The sequence below is a fragment of the Protobothrops mucrosquamatus genome, unplaced genomic scaffold (assembly GCF_001527695.2).
Source record: "Protobothrops mucrosquamatus isolate PMUCROS unplaced genomic scaffold, P.Mucros_1.0 scaffold960, whole genome shotgun sequence".
NCBI classification, from domain to species: Eukaryota; Metazoa; Chordata; class Lepidosauria; order Squamata; family Viperidae; genus Protobothrops; species Protobothrops mucrosquamatus.
In genome coordinates this window covers 621,312-643,081 of record NW_015387204.1, presented here as the reverse complement: position 1 = coordinate 643,081, position 21,770 = coordinate 621,312, and the positions used below count along the sequence as shown (strand labels likewise).

The 21,770-nt window shown below is 36.1% G+C and overlaps 1 protein-coding gene across 1 annotated transcript in view; it reads right to left on the bottom strand.

Annotated features, from left to right (window-relative positions):
- The window catches only part of DAAM2 (dishevelled associated activator of morphogenesis 2), a 124,509-nt gene that overhangs the window by 66,050 nt on the left and 36,689 nt on the right, over positions 1-21,770 (bottom strand). The window contains exons 3-5 of the mRNA XM_015819626.1: positions 13,284-13,358; positions 10,239-10,333; positions 1,276-1,609 (exon numbers count right to left, since the gene is read on the bottom strand). Coding sequence (XP_015675112.1) covers positions 1,276-1,609; positions 10,239-10,333; positions 13,284-13,358 — 504 coding nt within the window. The remainder of the gene's footprint in view (positions 1-1,275; positions 1,610-10,238; positions 10,334-13,283; positions 13,359-21,770) is intronic.

The window sequence follows — 21,770 nt, the reverse complement described above, 5'->3', positions numbered from 1 at the left end:
ACTTTGACATACATGTACTCTGCTATATCACAAACAGAGATATTCAATATTTGGATCTGTAGGAGGAAATATGCTTTGGATCTGGCATGAGCACATTTCCTGTACCTGTCACTGGTTCTTTAAACAACTCTAGGAAAATAGATGCCTGAATTAAGGAAGTGACAGAGAAATGATGCATAGTCTATGTAATTCCTTAAGGCCTCCTTAACTGAAAAGTATATTATCATAATGAACTGTAGAAAAAGAAAAAGTTTCTTTCAGGAGCTCCTGGCCACTACACTGAGTTCTTCCACACCGGATCCAAAATCCTCTTCCTGCTTTCAATCCAAGTATTGCACACCCGTAATTGCAGAATTCTAACCACAACATCTAGACTCAGTTTTCTGAGTATCATGACAGTATTTCCAAAAACAAAGCAAATTAAGTAAATATACTCAGCATTCAACATTCAGGCTATGAGGCATCCTATGAATTGTTCTGTTACTACTTCTCCACATTTGGTTCACATATTCAGGTACTTATTTCAGTCCACGTAGTCTTCCTAAGCAATTTGAAGTACACAAACTTATATCAGGGAAAACCTGACTTCATAATTTTGTAATATTAGTAAATATTACTGCTAAAAGAAGTATTAGGACAAATGCAGTCAGCAGGGTGCCATGGGCTCACAGCCCTGCCCGATTATATATTTTGAGATTATTTCAGCCAGTCAATAAATACTTGGAAAGCTACTAAGTCACAAAACTTGTGGCATCACTTTGATTTACAAAAACACCTCTCGGCCCCATTTTTATTCTAGGAAAAGATAGAAAAGGTAGATAGCTGTCTATCTATTCAGAAAAGATAAAAGTTGAATTGGTGTAAAAAGCCTAGAAAGGAGAGGGGAAGGGAAGCTTCAGTAGTTTTACTTCCTTTCCTTTTTCCTGAAAAACAATTGGTACACGATTGACCATTTTATGCTAGCCACTCTTTTGCCTCTAGCTCAGCGCGCTGTATCATAATTCTCACAGTGAGGAATTCATGTATTATTGATTTCATAAACTAGGTGAAATAATTCTCTTGAGTAGTAAAGATATGGAACAAATATTATTAAAGTTATTAAGCTATTAAACAAAATAATGCAGAGAAGACCCTAGACTTGGTCAGTATCAATTACTGAAACGCATTCCAAGTAGGCATGCCCCATTTTAGTTGATTGGGAAAAGAGTAATGCTCATCCTGTTTTATGCAGAGAACCAGCTCTACAGGTCATTTTGCTCAATTCATCATTTTTACCTGGAATCTTGTTCTCTCCGCTGCGTAGACCTGGTAATGGAGCATGGCCTGCAGAACTTTTTTGTGGCCTCCTGGTACTAAGCAAACAGCCCCAAGGATCTCCAGCACAGCAATCTTGGTTTTGATGTTCTCAGTCCGTAAGCTTTGCGAAATTATATTGATGCTTTCCGGGTGGGCTAGAACATGGGCTCGTCCTTGGGAGTTGTTCATCAGAGCCTTGATGCATCCTATAACGGATGTGTGTATACGACTTTCAGAGGTTTCATAGTCCATAGACTTCAAAAAGTTCAGCAAGCAGCTCAGGCCATCCAGCTCAATAAATCTTACTACAAATCTGTCCAGAGATAGGAAAGAAAAAGACAATTAAGGCACTTTGCATAAATGGTGTCAGAGTAATAAAATTGCCTTTTCTCTTAATTTGGAAAACTCTAAAGTGTACATAGCTGAGGATCTGAATAAACTTTTTTTACATTTGCCCTTTTAAAGGCAGATGTGTATGTGGAATAAAATTTGTTCAGCACCTTCTGCTTTCTTCTACAAAGAGACATTGCATTATGGATCCAACACAACACATTTAAAGGACTTGAAATAACATCTTTTGAAAAAGTAATGACTCACTTGACCTAAACAAAACAATTTCCACAAGGATAAATGTTTGAGCGATACTTGCTATCCTCTTCCCAAAGCCATTTCACCTTATTAAGAGCATGCGCCTTTTCTCCTATACAAGCATCCTCTTTCTATACCAGAAAATAACTAATATACTATCCTCACTGTTAGTCAGTTGTTTGGCTGAAATACTGATGGACTCAAGCCCGACAAACTATTTGATTTTGTTTTTCTTTGCTGAGGCATGAAAATCAAAGAATGCCCAGTATATTTTATATATTACCTAAAGTTCAGTTTTCTGTCAACAAAAAATGAAAATTAAAAACATGTACTAAATTGATTTTAAACTGCACGTCATCTACTAAAATAGATAAAATACCATTGCCCACTATTTACATATTGTTATATTTTACTTATTTATGAGGCTATTAAATTTATAAAGTTGCCACTGGCTGAAAATTCTCTTTAGAATACGCTTCTTTACAAATAAAAAAATGATTATGTCCTCAATAGTCAAACCCAAGGGAAAAGTCTATATTTGGATCTTTCTTTTAAACTAGCCAGTATTCCCTGAGATCTCAGTTAGAAATATGGCTATTGCAATCGTGAAATTATACAAACAGTTACCTATGAATGTAGCTCAAGAATTTAAAATAGGCATTTCTCCAACCATACTATGTACCTAATAAAGTGGAAAAGTGAAAAAAAAAATCATACTACTCATAGGATATACAGACAAGAGAAAATAAGAGAAAATTACTCATTGACACTTAAAATATCTGTCTGGAAACAAGGCACCTTCTTTTATTCAAGTGTACTGGCTTCTAATTTGTTTCCAGGTACAACTCAAAAAATTCAAGATGACAGATGCTGATGGTGCACTTCTTGGGGTTAAATGATATCACGAGAGTCAGAGAGTCCACTGATCCCCCAAACAGCCTTCTTAACACTTCGACATTATATTAAAATAATATCTTTTTAAAATGGTTCAAACCCTGCAAGATGGCTACATCCCAAAAGTTCCCCAATTCATTCTTGCATCTTAAATATACCATACAGGAATGCTGAAATTTCAGGTATATTTGACAATTTGCGAGGGAGAGGAAAGCCTCAAGCTCCATAGGCAGTTATGCACAGAATCTGAAAAGGTAGCATCATGATGTGTGAAGGACTAGTTTCTCCAAAATGAATCTGCCCTGCATATCAAGATTTCCCTTGCAAGTTCTAAGTCTCCTGTGAATTCCTACTTTGCCTGAGAGAGATTTTTGAATAGTTGTATAAACATTTTAGAATTCTTCTTGGGAGACACATTTGTTCACCAACAATCTTCCAGAAACTGGTGATGGCCTATTTTTAGGAAGGCCTTTAGTTGTAATCCTCTTTACTGTTTTTATCACATGCTATTTTTTATCATATGCTATTGAAAAATATTTGTTTGCTACTCTGTTTTCCCTCCTGCTATCATCTGTTTTCTGTTTCTATAATTTAAAATGATGTATATTTTACTTTGATTTATTGTAAGCCCCCTAGAACTCTCTGGAATACACACACACACACACACACACACACACAATCTCTCTCCCTCTCTCTGTCTCCCTCTCTCTTATAAATACTTTTAAAAACACAAGCAGTATTTAAATTTGTTCCATACCCTACAACAAATGGAAACTTTAGCAATCCTGATCTTTCAAGATTTCATTTTTTCTGTTTCACTGTTTGCAATGTGTAATATTTTCCTGCATCATTATACAGTAATACTATATAGATTTAAGAACATGGATAGCCATGAAACCCAACCTCATGATACTTGCTACTGATGGAGAGATGGCTATACCACTCGTGGAACTGAATGGCTGAGCTTTCATTTGCCACTGCTACTTGAAGGAGCTGCTTCAGTGTACTTAAACAAGACGAGATAAGGCATGGCCACTTTATACAGACTTACGAGAAAGGAGTTAATAATCTGGGAAAGGAATCCCTGCTGAAAGTTTCTGCAACACACAATCAAAAAACAGTTTGAGCAAAAACATTTTTGTTGGTATAGTGTACAATTAAATTTGTGGTACGGGATGCAAAAATGGAAGACTTTAAAATCATAGAATCACAGGGCTGGAAGGGACCTTGGAGGTCTTCTAGTCCAAGCCCCTGCCCAAGTCCCAGCAGTCCTTATACCATCCCAGACAAATGGTTGTCCAATCTTTTTTTGAAACTTCCAACAATGGACCATCCAGTTTAAGATGATAAAAATCAAAATGTCAAGCGAACCCAACCAGGCAAACATCTTCCAGACTTTTTGGGCTCTTAATGCAAAACGTTATTGAATACACCATATCGGCACATATGAAAGTAAAACCAGCTTTGGCAAGACCCCACCCAAATCACTATAGTAAAAGCATTGACTTCTTCCTCCTCCCTCTGGGTCAAATCATGTTGCCCAATCAAGTTGAAAAATATTGTTGTGAGAAGCACCTCTAGGCTCAGCCAGAAACCTGGCAATTGTCCTTGGTTCCCACGGTGTGCTTTTTTAATCTTTGAAGTCTGCATTCCAAACTTCTCCCCCCTCCCAAGCTTGTTGGCAAGTTGAGAAGCAATGTTCGTTGTACCAGCACAAAAACTCAACAAATATGCCTTGTCAAATTCAAATTTGTGCAACTGACAATATATCTCTTATAGTCTAAAGTAGTCTATAAATCCTTAGCCTTGGAATAAATAAAACATAAATGAATTGCAAAAAAAAAAAATGGTACCGAGAGGCACATTTTAAATGGCCTGCAGCAGAACAAAAAAATTCAAATCTAAGATGGTACCAATACAATTTCCATGAAACAACCATAACTGTGCAAATATGCAGGTCTGCTTCATATATTTGGAGTTTTAAAATTTGGCACAAATCGTGTGGCTCCCAATATCAGATCACTTTGCAGTATTTATTTAAGAGAAGGCCATAAAACAATATTGTTTATAAATTTTACTTGAGCTTCCAATGCATACACATAAAATATATCCAACAATAGAAATCTGGAATAACTATATTTCATTTGTAAAGGGGAATCAGAGAAACTATGTAATATTTGGGGCAGATTCCTTATGTAGCTTATCTCTTTAGTAACTTTATCTCACTAGTTGAAGGTCTGGAGAAAATCAAAACCTTACAGAGAATATCAAGAGATTCAGTTTGAGGTTTGATACCTGTTCAAGCCTAAATTTTAAAATTAGTCTTTGCGAACAAACACAACTTAAGAGCAAACACATACCACAAATGGTTAGACAGAAAATGCATTAAATGGCCAGGATATGAAATTCACTTTGGGATAGCATTCTTTCCAACCTTCATTGGCATAAGCAATGAAAAAGCGTGAAGATGGCAATGATTTGCTTCTCTATTGTTTGTTTTGGCTTTCAAGTTCCAGGATTGCATTTCTCATTTCCCAAAAAGGTAACTGTTGCTTTGTGTGACTTATAGTCTTGGCACTTAACTAACATTTTCATCTTAACATTTCTTTGCTGTTTTTCACCTATGGATGGGTTTCAGATGAGGAAAAACATCACTCAGTGCTTTTCAGAGAGGAGAAAAATCTATTTGAGGAAAACTTAACACAGCCAAGAAAAAGTTATGATAGAATGGTTTTCTTTCCCATCTAGTAAACCTTTCAAAGGGGACCTGGCTTCAATGCCCTAAGCAAAGCATTCTTTCAAAACTACTTTGCAGGACAACATTCCCACCTGCTTCAAAGGAGAGGACACACAACAGTGGCATTTGGTGTTACCTTCTTGGGTCTCATCCAGAAAACCTTCAGTCCTTGAAAACGCAATAGGCAACGTGCCCACTTGGGAGTTATTATTTCTGCAATTCCTGGAAAACCACTGATTCTCCCTCTAAGGATGTGTTTTGTTCTTATTTTTCTTCTAGAAAACCGTAAGACTTTAATTGATTGAAGCACTTAGCTTGGATATTTCTATACATTACAATTATTCTACATGCTCTAAAAACATTTGCATATTTTGGCAAGTCATCATACAGATTTTTTTTAGGATCCAATCTGGGTCCTAAGTTTTTTTTTTAACTTTTGCTCTGTTTTGTGAACCCAACCATTGCAATTTGAACAATGCTGCTCCTAGTCCAACAAATGACACCTATAGTTGATTCAACAACTGTAGTCAAGCATGAGTCTTGAAATTAAATTTATGTTTAGCTTAGATAAAAACATATTTAGTTTTTGCTTACTCCTATCCATTTCTTGGAATACAGCCACCAGCATACTATTCACAATGAAACTCTAGTCTAACAAAGTTTATGCACTTTCTGCTATAGAATAAGACAAATCCACTGTGTTAATTTTGATATAGGTTTTAAAGATGAGAACATGGAGAAGAAATTCTATAAATCAAAAAAATGTGAGGGTTTTCCCCAAACAATAGAATTTTCAATATATGGGTGGGGCAGTTGAATGTACCTTCATGCAATGGATACATGAAAAACAAACATGTCAAGAAAGAGATTTTAATATAGCATTTTCTATGACATCTTGATTTTCTATGGGCAAGGGAAAAAAAACCTTGTTGTCCAATTTTGAGACACCCCAATCTGTAGACTGAAGTTATTTAATCCAGAAGCAGGCCTTATTTGGAAAAACACCTGCTCTTTATGGACACAGGATTTAAAAATGTCCTACAGATGTCATAGTTCCGACAGATGAATCTCTTCAAAAGAACTTCGAGGCATTGTTTTCCTTAAATAATCTTTTATTCGTGAAACAAAGTATCGGCACTGCATAGTTGAAGCCAAAAACTGAATTCCCCTCCCCCTGGCACAAAGTAGCAAAGTGCAATTCCCTCCTCCAATTAACAGTCATAAATCACATTCCCCAATTAACTTGAAGCATGGGCTTTCTCCCCATCTTTCCTGCCCGCCAAATTTCTATCAACTCTGGACCTAATAACCTTGGGTTCCCACGGCTGAGTTATTATTGTTATGACTAGCTGGACTCTCATCCACATTTCCCCTCCCAGCATCAACGAACTCTAAAAGTGATAGAGAAAAGATGGCTACATTTCCATCTGTTGTCAAAGCAAGAACATCCGATGTTAGCAGCATTGACAACATAATTGTTTTTCTGAGTTTCATTCCTATCACATAATTGCCCTGCATGCCTTAAACCTAACTGGCAGCTGCTATTCCATTCCATTTTTACTTCAGATATTATGATCAAGGAACATGTTCACCATTGAAAAATCCTGGTCTTATATCCCACCTAAAATATGGATTGAAATAGGCTCTATCTACCAGAGGTCATCAGAAGAATAAGAATACAAAGGCATGCTAAAATAAAACACACATTTTCCAATGACTTTTTTTTAATCAGCTAGTTGATGGAAGTATTTCTTGGCTAAAAGAAAACAAGTTTTCTTGATACTTTTCCATTTTGCTCACTCTTTAACAAAGATACAGCTAAGTTCTCCCTATTCTATTTAGAACTTTTTCTTTTCAACAACATCCTGACTTGCCAAGGTAACTGATGGTTAACAGAAGCTGTACTACAAATTTTCTGTTGTGTTTCAAAACTGATATTTTTATAATCATAGTTGCTGATGGTTAAAACCGACTCACAAGGAAATCTTCACTTTCTTCCAATTGTTTCTTACATGTTATTGTCAGGTCTTCCCTAAGCAGTGTGACTGAATGCTTTGTAATTGCTGAATTGGCTCTAATTGCTAAACCATTTCTACAGTTCAGTGGTACCAGACTTGGAGATATGTGCAATGGCTACTATTACAAATCAACTTTATTGTAAAAAACAATGTACTTTTCAAAGCAAAGGATCCAATCACTTTACAGAAACACATCTGAGTTCAAGTTGGACCTCAAACTTTTCTTACAAAGGAAAAAAAGGCTGTTCAATTAATATGGTGCCTCTTGTAACCACCATGTAACCACCATCCGAAAGAACAGTGGAATTTCACTAAATACACAGGAGAATCCCTCATATTATTTCTAGAATATGGCCAGTTACTTGCATGCCCAAGTTTCTTCTTACTTTAGAGACATCACTGAATCAAATAAAAACGAACAAGTACAATCAACAGTTATAAGTGATTTGTCTTGACGAGTAGCAAAGTCCCTTGAAAAGCTGTGACTTTCTACCTCAAGGCACAACAAGGCACTAAGGCAGAGATAATTTGGATCATAATTCTTACTAGATTAAGTAGGGATGGTGTAACCTTTTCTCTCTCTGTATGGCACTGTTTATTTAGCTAATTTGCATTGGATTTTGGATGAAGCAAAGTGAAGACATACACAGCCATAGTGTCAAGAACATCTCTGGATCAAATGTAGAAACGCTTTGGAAATATTTTGAGTAAATTCAAAATTCAGCAGCTAAGTCAGTTGAAAAGCTTGTATGAGATATACAGGAAGTTTACCTCCTCCCTTTATATTAGGTTTTCTACCACTGATGTCCAAGGCTGATGTTGTAAACAGGAGAGATTCTGCAGATGTTTAATATGTTGTCATTATTTCTGAGCTACAAATGAGGTGTCCAAAGTGCAAAGTTTGACTTCTCTTTGGCAAAGAACGATACAAACCTAATTACAATGGAATCAGCTAGCAAGCTACATAAACACTTCATAAAATTAACTTTATGGGTGAGTTTATGCCATAAACATATTACATTTTGTAAGATATTCATATATGAACACTAAAGCAAGTTTATTGCTCCAGGTTCAGCCAGAGATGTGATTATAAGGCTTTTGAACTGGCATTACAAAACAACAACCATCCTTTTTTGGTTCCAAGACCAGTATCCTGAGGGACTTTTTATCAAAGAGGACTGGATAGAGCCACAAGTACCTCTATTTTCCATTAAAGACTGAACTGGCTTAGGTAATGACTGTTGGCATAGAGTCAATCCTGCAATAAGCAAACTGAGTCTCTGGAATCAGTTGAGCTATGAGACTTAACTTGAAATTTGGCTTGGCGATTGCTAAAAAAGAAAGAAAGAAAAAAAAGGATAAGCCCTCAGGGCTGCAGCCAGCAATTTAGAAGCAAAGACTTTATGTGATACTTTGTGGCTGCTGCTGCTGACACTCATTACAGCTGTTATAAACAAAGGAAATAAATGCCTGCTGTCAGATGTCTTTAGCCAAAGTAATGCTGGACTTATCTGGAAAAAATTCCAAATGAACTCCGAAAGGTTTCAGAAAAAAAGCCTGTCCTATTAGTAATGTCTTTTCTGGCATGATGGAAAAGGATGATAGGAAACTATATATAGTATACACGTACATTTTAGCATGGCAAGTAGAAAAATTGTCCACACTATCCACTGCATATTATGAAATTGGGACAAAAAAGGTTGATGAGGCTGATTAATAAGTACCGTACCATATTTTCAAAAACCTTACATTAGCAACAGAAGAAAGCATGTTTGGTTATGTCTTCTGTGACTTCTCCATCTCTGATATACAGAAAGATTCTATCATGGAAGTACTGAACCAAAATGAAGAGCAATTGTTTTATTTGACTACAAATCTCTGTGCAACTCTAGTGATTAATGCAGAAAACTAAAAGCAGATTGCCTAATATTTTATGCTTCGCAATTCAAGATTCTACTGGATGAGATTTATCCTGTGCAATAAGTGTTCATAGCCTGCACAAATGGAATTTAACAGGAGTTCAGATTATAGCAACCTCAATGTACAAACTTCCCACATTGTCCTTCTATTTCTCTCATTTCATTTTTCTCCTCTCCTCCCTGCCATTCCCCAAAGCCCCCAGATGGATGAATGAACAGACAGACAGGTGCCTGCATATGCCAAACTAAAACAAGCCAAGGATTTGTGGGAAATTATTTTCAATGTTGGTTAGTATATATTAGAAGCTCAGCATTTCACAAATTATCCTGAAATCCTGAAAGGCTTTAAGCCCAGATGACTTTGGCAAGAGATTTAAGCAATGTGTGGAAAGATGATGTATAGCATTAACATAAGAAAGCATCAGGTAGATTATCAGAAAAGCAGAAGAATTTCTGGGTGGAAAAAAAATCTAGAGAGAAGAAAAAAAGTTTCCAATATCCAATATGGTTCAGGTGGAAGGTGACAAAGAAGATCTAACTGTAGAATTGTTTGAGATGTAAGCTTACATATACTTAAAGGAAAAAAGTGGTGCAGATAGATTTTGCTCTCTAAGCTTATTCTAAAACATTATACCAATAGAAAATAAAATGTAACTTCAATTAGCCTGCTGTTCTCTACATGGTATTTTGAGAACAAGGGAAGGGATTATCTTGTATCTTACATTTTTTCCATGATGGATGGTTCTAACCCTAAGAAGCATCTTGGAAGCAAAATATATGACCTACCTCATGGGCTGAGTTCGCAGAGCTGTTTTCAAGTCTTCAACTATTTTATTCCTCATTTCTGTTTCTTCTTCATCAAAAGCATACAGGGTCTGCATCTGTTTGGATGAGACCAAGAAAGAGTTACGAATCCAGAACAGGAGAAAAGATGAAATTATTGAGTAATTCAAGGTTAATCAAGCATTACCTGTCCAATTAAGTCGGAGAAACCATTTGGATGCTATCAAGAAAACAAAACCTTCAGCAACAGAGCTGAAAGAAAAGATTCTACTTTCTAGGAAGCCCCACTGGTTTTGAAAGTTTGGATTTCAAATAGGCATGATTATAGTTTCTTTGCTTATTTTATTTTTCACCTGCAGTTAATTTTAAATAACTATAAGAAGAAGATTTTTTTTTAAAAAAAACACACCAATATTCTCAGACATTGACAGTAGCATGTTACAAAAGACAAAATTTTCAAATAAAGTTCCCATTAAAAAATCTCTTTCATTCATACCCCTTTATACCCTACTTCTTTTCCCCAAAGCTTTTCATCTCACTTTGTGTTTGCAGCTTACAGAATCCAGAGTTGGATATTCCAACACAAGTCTACACTTCAGGATAGTCAGTCAATGAAGCAATTTGACTTTTGTAACATATGCTACACAACTGGCCCAGAGATGTGGAATAAAATTTTGAGACTGACCTCTGTGGAAAGTCAAATTCAGTCCACTGAACCAAGCAACTAATTGTCTCTCTTAGCAGAGAGGGTAGCCTTTCACAGCAAGAAAGTAAAAAAATTAAACCAAATGTTAAAAAGCTAGCAATAAAAACGTTTTTTAAAAAAACCAATCTCAATGGAAGGCTTTTCAGAAAATAAAAGGATCTTAATCTGTACTTTCTTCTATTTTTCTTCTCTTGGCTCACTCGCAAGTACCCTCTGCCCTTTGCAAATACAAGCTATAGTGAAATTTTATTTTTCCTTAGAGTTACTGTTACTGAACTCTTAAGGATTCTGTCAAGATGAAATTTAAACATAGCAAAAACCAATCACCCCAAATACTCTTACAGACAATCGCTTTCCAATAGTGGCTGCCATTAAGGAACTAATCTTATTCCTACCAGGCTTTGCTTTTGGGATTTATCCCTAAAGATGGAAGAGCCATGTATCCACAGTATCAAATAACTTAGAGCTAATTTATAAATGTACGTTTTTTTTAAAAAAAAAACAGCAAAACTCATCATCCAGTGACTCTGACACCTGAACAAGGAAAGTGGAAACATCTGACATCATTCTTATAGGAACTGCCTATACATTAACCTCCATGCATTGCCTGTTCTTTGTCCCCATTGTTTATAGAAGTGGGTTGAACTGAAAGTTATCCAAAGTGGAGTTAGGTGTACTGAAAGATGTATTTTCTTTTCTGCTCCATCAAGCTGTTATGTTCCAAGTAAATTATTTCTAAATTATGAAATTTAAATGCATAACAGCTGTCTTGTTGGCCTTTGACATACACACATCATATGTTCAGGGTAGTCACGGTTCTAAAGAGTAGCTTCAGTCATTCCTTTGCAAACCTTTCTACAAAATGAATATAACTTGGAGTACAAGTACTGACAAGTTTCCAAAACCAACACAGTAAAAGTAACTTTTCTTTCTTCTCATAAAACAGGAAAGGGGCTTGCATTATTAAGTTCAGGCTACTGAAGACAGAAAGAAAAATGACCTGAACTGTTCAACATTTTATATTGCTGAAAAAGGAGGGAAGAAAGATGGCAATAATAAGGATTTCATATGTTTATAAGTATACCAAAATACAAAGATCCATTCCACCAAATGCTTCATGTGTTTCAGAACAAGGTAAGAGAAGCAATTCCTAAGAACTACCAAAATATTCCTATTTTCCTTGCATCTCATTGAATCCAGCAAAGGCATGAACTATTTATTTGTTCTACTGGCCAAAAAATTATCAGGATAGCCTGTGAGTGGCTACAGAAGAGGGTGGGGCCATGGGATCACAGATCCATAGCTAGATACATTGAAGAGACAGTGAATAGAAAGATAACCGGATAGTTTGAAAGTTTTGAACTATATCAAAACAAAGCAACAAAAATGATTAGGGGGCTGGAGGCTAAAACATATGAAGAACAGTTGCAGTTCTGAAAAGAAGGATTAGGGGTGACATGATAACAGTGTTCCAATATTTGAGGGGCTGCCACAAAGAAGAGGGAGTTAACCTAGTCTCCAAAGCACCAGAAGGCAAGACAAGAAACAAGATGGAAACTATTAGGAGAGAAGGAACCTAAAACTAAGGAGAAATTTCTGAACAGTGAGAACAATTAATCCATGGACTGGTTGCCTTCAGAAGTTGTGGATGCCCCATCATTGGAAGCTTTCAACAAGAGACTAGACAGCCATTTGCCTGGAATGGTATAGGATCTTCTGCTTGTGCAGGGATTTGGACTAGAAGACCTCCAAGGTCCCTTCAACTCTGTTATTCTGTTATCAAAGATTAGTGAAGTAGCCTTTTTTAAGTTTAAAAAAATAGAGAGAGATAAAGGTATGCTGATTTTGCCCTCTTTAAAAAAATATGGAAGGGTAGAAATGAGTTCCTAGCTAGTACCTTCATTTTTCATTTCTTTCCACAAATTTAAGATCTTAGAGATGGCGTGCAAAATTGCTGATTGAGAACCATAGCGTCTTCTTTTCTCCAAGTAAAGCCAAACATTTACATGATTTAGGAGATGTAAAGAGCAAAAAAAATAGTCTAAAGCCCTCATGCCTTAGAACTCCTGAAATTCTCCTTAAATAGATTTTGATCAACACATTTTTGGACTACAGTCCTTGACATGCCACAGAAAGTCTGGTGCAATGCTTGAGTTGGTAGTAGTTCCACCATTGGCTTAAAAGCTTTGTGACTATTTACAATTTAGGAAAATGTAGAAAGGTGGGGAGGCTGGATTATTCCTAAGAATTAGGCCCTCCAACAGCACTAGGGTGGATGAAGAGATCAAGCAGAGTTAGAAAGATCTAGATAACAATTTATAGATGGTAAAGAGTCTACTTACTGCTGCCATGGAATTGATGCGATCAATGTAATAATCTGGCCAGCTTGTAGCAAGCTTGTTAGGATCTTCTTGCTCCTGTAACAGAAAATAAAGAAAAAATTATATAGCAAAGATTCAGAGTCAATTCCATTTGCCTGGATGTCTTCTGCAGTGTCATCTCAAAACAGTTTATGAATTAAATAAAATGCTAATATCACAACTCTACCTTTCCTAGAATCAACATTTTAAAACCTTAGTTTTTCCTACCAAATACCACTATCAGCTCTGCTTTTTCTAGTTTTCATTTTCTCTCCCTGCATATTCACAGGTTTATCAGATATAATAAAAGCCCATTCTGGCCCTAATATCCAAGCCAAAAAACAAACTTTAAGAATTACAGCAATATATGATTCATTGCGATGAAGTTCATGACCATGCCCATCTAATCACTTAATTCCTGTTGTTTTCTGGAGATTATTTTCCATTCTCACCCCAGATAATAATGTGACTTCTGGTCATGGGCATCATTTGGCCAAGTGAACATGGCTCTATTGGGACCTTCAGTCTTCATCGCCACATATTCTAAGTACAAAATATACCATTAGACCTTTAAGAGATACAGCTCATTTTTCAGAGGAAGTAGGTAAAAGAAGACATCCATATTAGAAATCCTTTCATCCCGCTGGGACAACTTCCCAAGTTGTATGTGTGTGAGGGGGAGGGGAACCTGCCTAAAGGATCTGTCCAAGGTCCTGAGAGACCCTTAATATCTTGCTTTATCTAGTTCCACACAATTAGACATGCATTTCCCCAGATGGCTTCTACTGAGATGGTTTTGCTAAGCTAGATCAAGATTCCTCATTTTAATATTGCTGGGGGGGGGGGATTTGTTCCACAATCTTATTTACCTACCATGCCATTTAGTTTCAGCTTTCCTGTATTTTGAAATATTTAATACATAACAAGCAATGCATACTAAATAACAAATTTTATTTTCATTATCCCAATCATTTTTAAACAGGATACCATGTAAGATATAGTCCTCTCTGAAATGAACTTCATTTAACAAGTAGAGATTAGGTTCTTGATGTCTTGCTGTACTCAAATAATGATAAGATTACTCTCTAAAAATACTGCTGTGCTACTTATCAACATACACTGTGTGTTTTCCAGTGAACTAAAGACAGAAGGGTGAGGCTGTTATGTACAGAACAATGTGAAGCCATTCTTTGTTATAATATGAACTTTGGCTTGGCTTCTTACAAGAACATGACATGGCAAGAGGCTCCCCATTGACAGTTGCTGATGTCGTTTCAAAAACTAGTTGCAAATTGCTGCACTTTATGTTGTTCCATTTAGCCTTCATGTTTACTCCATCCAAAAAGAAACATGCAGAGGCATTTCACTCTTTTCCAGAAACTGAGTCAAAATAGTATCTAAATGCCTAAATAAATTGCAGTCAAATGCATTACTTCAAGCCTGCATTTGGGACAAAAACAGAATCATCCTTTTTTATCCAATTATGATTTTATTCTTTATGAACTGAACTGAGGTTTGACTGTATTTTCACAAAAAAAGCTAATGTTCTCATTACTTTGAACATGTGCAGCATATACATTTTGGACCAGCAGTAATAAAATGTAAGTCTAGAGATTTTAATTCAATACTATTTACTATATCAGTCTAAGGGCAATTGCTATTGCTATTCCTGCCTGCCTCTATTCTCCCTTTTGCATATCAGTATCATGTGCCATGCACAGCAAAGCAGATTCCACATTAGCAAATAAAGGTTTTAACATGAACTGGAAATATTATTAATAAAATCCTTTCGTATCAAAGTAGTCAATGAAGAACAAAGAGAGAATTGTTAAAAAAAATTCCAGAATAAATCTGACTTGAGTTAGATATCTTTTTATTCACGTCAACTAAAATAGTTGTCCAATATAGAGAAAAATAAAAATGGCTTTAGTTTTTAAAAGATGTTTTGCCTAGAATTTACACTTGTTTTCCCACACATATTTCTCTATAGTTACTTGTTAATTGTACTAAGAGGTAAACATCAGTAACTAAAACAATCAAGACATTTTTTTTCCTAAATGGGAAAACAGATTGCCACTCCAGCCTTTTTTCAGGTAACTCAGAAGATGAGATCAGATTTAAAAACTCAGTATTCAGGTGAATTTTGCCTGAAATGGAAGAAATCCCTTTATTTCATCAACAGTGAGACAACAAAAGCTTGGGATAATACACATGCATATATACATACAAACACACACAAGCCATTTCAAAATGGTCCATACAACATGTCTCTTCCAGATGCTTGATGGTCAATTGTCAACTTGAAGCCCACAAATTCTTATCTCTAGGGAAATGGGGCTATTTTCATTCAAAACTGAGTATTCTTAGTTTCAGTAGAAAAATCTTATATCAGATGGCTGCAAGACAACTTGGTACGAGTAAAAAAAATATTTCACACTACAGAAGATACCAAAGGAACATAAGAATCCTCCCTTCCAAAGGCACACAGGTAGTGGTGGGATTCAAATACGTGAACAACCGGTTCTCTGTGTAGATGCCGCTTCTGGAAGTCCATTCTGGGCTTGGGCAACAAAAAATTAGCTACTGGTTCTGCCGAAGTGGTGTGAATAGGCTGAATCCCACCACTGCACACAGGTGTTACTACATGGAAACAATTACCCAACTATATAGGCAGACTAAGTAAGAAATTCATTTTAAATTCCAAGTGGAAGAATCAGTTTGGTGTAGAGTTTAAGGTGCTGGTCTAGAAACCAGGAGACTGTGAATTCTAGTTCTGTTTTAGGCATGTAAGCTGACTGGGTACCTTTGATCATGCTTTTTCAGTCGAACCCACTTCACATGATTGTGGAGGGAGGAGTATTATGCATGTTCATCGGCTTGAGTTACATATACAGTAATAAAAGTGAGATAAAAGTCTAATAAAAAGTAAATATTAAAATTTAACAAGCGATGTCAATTGCTATGTAAGCAAGTATCCCGTTCATCACTGCTGTGACAATATTTTAACCATGAGAGCTATGTTCAATTCCATACAATAGCCTTGCAGTCAACATATACCATATTGTATAGAACAGAAGGAAATTATACTTCTGGGCCCTATTTTACTCCTCCCCAAGATGGCTGCTGAACAATAAGAAGTATTTTGTCTCTTGCTGATGATTTGCTGTTTTTGTTGCCAAAAGTGGTTTTCTGGCAGTGGTGGCTCCATGGATTTGAATGGGAGCACTTAGAAATGACCCACAACAACTTTTGGATGGCTGTGAACCCCTCTGGGAAGAGAAGTTTTGAAGATTCCAGTTTTCTTTGGGAGTGATCAGAAAGTCACTGGTCATCCATCTTCCTTTCAGCAGTTCATTTCCTTAAGCACACCTGGGTTTTAACTTCACTTTTTGAATTTTCTGTTTTACTCTGCTTTTTATCTTTAAAGTTTGACCAGCTGGTTGAATGCTGATTTATTTAACCATCTGCTGGACATTAGCTGTTTTTTTCTTTTTCTTTTTGATTTATGTTGTTTTGAGGAACTTTTATTTTCCTGTAAGGAAACATGGCATGTCCAGTAGTGGGATTCAGCCAGTTCGCACCACTTCGGCAGAACTGGTAGCTAATTTTTTGTTGCCCAGGCCCAGAATGGACTTCCGGAAGTGGCATCCACACAGAGAACCAGTTGTTCACATATTTGAATCCCACCACTGGGCGTGTCCTTGTATTGACTCTCACAAGATTTTTGCATTCTTTTAATTTGCATAATATTTGGAATTTATTTTTTATTTTCATCTTGGACCGAAATATCCCAAAAATATGTTTTCTATTTTTTTCTGCTTCAGTGTTCTTTGTTTCCTGGCTAAGTTACATAGAACAACTATATATCAGATTACAGACAAGGAAGAGTATTTGATATCCACAAAAAAAAAGACTTTTTGGTAACATATAATTTTTAGTTGAAAGCTTTTTTTAAAAAAATGATGAAATGATAATGAGTGTGGAAAATATTCGGATGCATGTAGTTCTGAATAAATTAGATTCACAAAAGGAATGTGATTTGAAAGCTGCAGACTTGTTGGAAAGTCTGGAAAGAGATATGGACTGTACAAATGTAGAACCAACTGAACCGACTGCATATCCTTCTCTGAAATTCAAGCCTGTATTCTTTTACTTCTAGCAGAAGCCCATCTGAAAGTAGAAGTGATAAATTGGTTTTTCCTAAGAGGACTGAAGAATATTGGGGAATGGTTTTATGACACTTAATCAGAAGCCACTTTCATCTGGACTTTACTGAGAAGATAGATCGATTGTGGAGACTGAATTTATTATATTTAATTAACAATTGATAAAAGATGGTATTAAGAAACAAACAAGGATATTCGATCCAGAATGAATTACTTTTAACTCTTGGGATGGAGAAGATGCTGTGGTAAATTTTGTACGAGTTGATTATAATAACCATTTGTTAACCGAGGGTTTTGAAACCAATATCGTAGTAATGTATTAATCAGTATTAAATTAGGGGAGATAATATGTATATATGTGTTGGGTTTCTTTTTAAGGTACCTTTTTCAATGTCTTGTTTGCTTTGTGTTTTTTCTTCATTTTTAAAAATTTGTTGGAGTTTTAGATTTTAACTTTTTTTGAGCAAAATAAAAGGCATTTTAGAAAAAGGGAAAATCCTACTTAAAATAACCCACAGAAACATTACCTGTTAAACATTCAGTCAAAATAGACTTTGTTCATGATTCTTTCAAGTACCAAAACACTTTCTCTCCCCCAAATAAATGTAAGATCATTATTTGTTTGGCAAAGCCTCCAATATCAAAGAATCTTTCTTATATCTGTACCCTGAGTAGAATTGTTGTACCACTCTATAGGGTGCATAGCCACATTGGGTGAGAGCACAGTCACCATAAGGCTCACTAATTGGGGAACAAAGTTGGCTCTCACTCTTGTTATGGAGATCTTGACTAAAAACACCTAAAGCATAAGGGGATGAAATAATGTTAAGAAACCGAAGCTTTAGAGGTATCTACCATCATCCTATCAACTGAATGATCCACAATAGAAAAAAAACCCTGAAGACTTCTAATAATTGCTCCATAAAAGACCAAGTTACTATAAGTCCAGAAAAGTTTGAGTTAGGATGAATAGCTTGTTGTAAAAATGAGCAACTAGGAGCCAGTTATCTAAATAAGAAAACAAAATGATACCTTAGAGGCAGAAGAATGCAAATGCAGGTACTGTAAATTTACAAGAAGAATCTTGAGGCTGTTAAAAATCAAGTACAACTACAGCAAAAACACAAAATGATTTTCAAGACTTTGCCATCTTGCCCCATGAAACAGAGACAAGTGAGCAGAAGGGAAAACTTCTTCTAACAAGGAGGAAAAGTTGAGAGTTGTCTGGACAAAGAGGAGCAAGTAACAGGGATTAAGAGAAAGCAAAAGAGAAATAAAGAAAATATAGGCAATATAGCAAAGAAGGTGGCCATTTTACTGCTACTGATGATGAAGTGACACACTAAATCTGGACTGGGTGTTATCAGAGGCACTGCAAACACAGAAGTATTGTAATGGAAGATGTTTGAGACCCATTATGCCTCTCTTTCCACCATGAAGAAATAGTTCAGACTCTAAGATAGCATTTATTACAGAACACGGGCTGATTTTATTCATTTATTATCTATCAGGCATCAAAATTAGTTACTGTTCTTCATGATGTTTTATTGGCTATTGGTTATTCCACCAATCCTTTTCAAAAACCAATCATTCATGATGCTGTTTGGATCAAGTACTTATACAATGTGGTATACAAAAGCCGGGAGAGCCTCAGGATTAATTTTAGCCCGTAAAAATTTATCTTGATCCCACGTTCATTCCTTGTGGTACCCTGGATGTAAACTGATGGCTTACATAGCTGGCTGTGAATGAAACCTTCCAAAGTAATCAAATTACTTAGATAATCCTCTCCTCCTGTCCATTTTTGGATTTCCAAAACAATTAGCAGAGAGCAAATCAGTGAGGCCAAGCCTACATTAAATACCAGTATAGATCATTGCTTTTTATCTCATGTGTTAAAAAGATGCTTGAAAGTAATATGTCATAATGTTGAAGAGCAGAAATCCCTTTCATCTATTTGGAAAATTAACATTTAGAAAAGAGCATAAAACCATGCACTGAGAAAAGAACAGCTTCTAAAGCAGACATGTCAAACTCGCGACGTTACGTGACATCGCGCAATGTATCGGAGCTTTTTCGCCATTGCCGGCAATGAGGTGGGCGCAGCTCCGGTAAGATGAAACCGGCCCACAGGCCGGCAGTTTGACACCCCTGTTCTAAAGGAAGAATATTTTTTCTTAAAAAAAGGATTTATTTGAAAAATGTCTGGAATTTTATACTGAAGCAATATGTAATTGGTAAATTGGTGAGCCCTCTTCTGTGAGAGCTGATTTATCCTTAAAAAGAAAAAGTCACTTCAGATCAATGAAGTACAACACATTCTTTCAAAAAAAAAAAAGGATTGCTTTGTACTGCAATTGATTGCCCTTCTGCTGACTGGTGTTCTTTGATTAATGTGCAAAGTATGTATAGTTTCCCCACAGGACACAAATATACATTTATAACTGGAACTGGAACAAAGTCAAGATTTTTCAGACTACTCACACACACACCCTCCAAGGCAATCAAGCCACAAGAGGTTTCAATTTGAAACAGGACAGACCACAGGGACCCAGTTACTTAGTAGGCAGATGTGGCTGAGAAGTCCTGTTTCCCATAACACATGATTAGCACTTCCAAAGTATTGTTAGACTCTTGTGGAAGTTCTGCTTTCCCAAGCTTTTCATGGGAGAAAAGACATCCACTGGGACTACCATCTAGTTCTGCCCTTTACAAAACCATCAGGGAATGTGTGTGAATTCCTGGTGACTTATTTGGTATGATAAAGCACACATCATTGATAAATAGACTAACAGTTTGATGAGCTTTGAGAAACAGCTCTCTCCACTGAAAAGAATCGGAGAGCTTGATTGATTATGTCAGTAAGAGCATGTTTTTTCAAAAAAATTCTACAGCAGAGTTACCTATTCTCTGGGAAGAGAAAGGCAATCAAATTGTATTTACTGTGTTCTCTCTTTTCTGGCTCCCTTTGAAATATTTTTGTAGGTTTCAGCAGGAGAAGAAAGCAGCCAACTAATATTTTAGCAAATCATACTATATCAGAAAACAAGACCTCTAATATGTTTATTTATTAGAAGGATGTATCGGACATGGGGAAGTCCAAATTCCAAGACAGAGCAGGTCAATTTGTAGTACAAGTTCATTTACTTGGGAGACAGCAAGCCACAAATGAATCCACTCTACTCCAAGTCTGGGCTAATTCAAATCTCTGATCTTCACCTGTTTTTCTCGGCTTCTATGAGTTACTAGTCATTCTTTTATAATAGTGGAGAGGAACCTATTAGTGACAAGATCGTGATTTTTGCTCTGATCCAAGTGCCTTCCAAGACTGTGTATTAAAAAGAGAGCTCTTTGGTAGTGCTTTTGCACAAATTATATTACACGTTATTTAAACCTTATGTAATATTAATCTGGAAATAATAATTGATTGACTGATTATATGCCATCAAATCAGAGTTGACTACTAGCAACCATACATACAACCTTCTCCAAAAGTGTCACCTCGGCCTCATCCTTCAGGTCTTCTAACAGGGCACACTTCCCTGATTTTCTATTAGATTATTTCCCAAGAGTTGAATATTCAAAACAATGCCACTCAAATCTGACTTCAAATCCCTGGAACACAAATTTGTTTCCATCTTGGGTCACTTTAAGCTCAAATATTGACTTTAATGTAGATCATCATTTTCTATGTCTACAAAATACTGGCCTTGTCTATGGAGATTTTCAATCATTCAGGTCACGGTTGTCCCAAAGGTGCTTTTCCAAAAGGCAGCTGGACTTGGTTTTTGCCTTGAAGATGTTTCTCTTCTCATCCAAGAAGTTTCTTTAGTTATTTTTTAGTTCATTTTCAAGGAAAAAAAGAAAGAAAGTCCAGTTGCCTTTGAAAAGCACCTTTGGGACAAGACACTGGACTATTTATACATGCAAAAAAGAGATGGAGAGATTGAAGGGGGAGGGGGCTTACAGAGAAAAGGAGCAGAATATGAATTGCTTCTCTATTATAGAACTTTTCCACAAAATATGAGAGACAGACCAAAAATTCCTTTAGGTCACATTTGGGTATATCAGTTTTCTCCAAAATATAGTGGGGATATATAAAATATAACCCACAGTTATCTTAATGGCTCCTTGAAATTCTTCTTGTCATATTTTTCCAGAGCATGTGGGTTGAAACTGCTGTGCATTTTTAAAACATTCTGCACATATTTAATTTAATAATTTAATAATTTAATTTATATACCGCCCTTCTCCCGTAGGACTCAGGGCGGTGCACAGCATATTAAAACAGACAAACAAAATA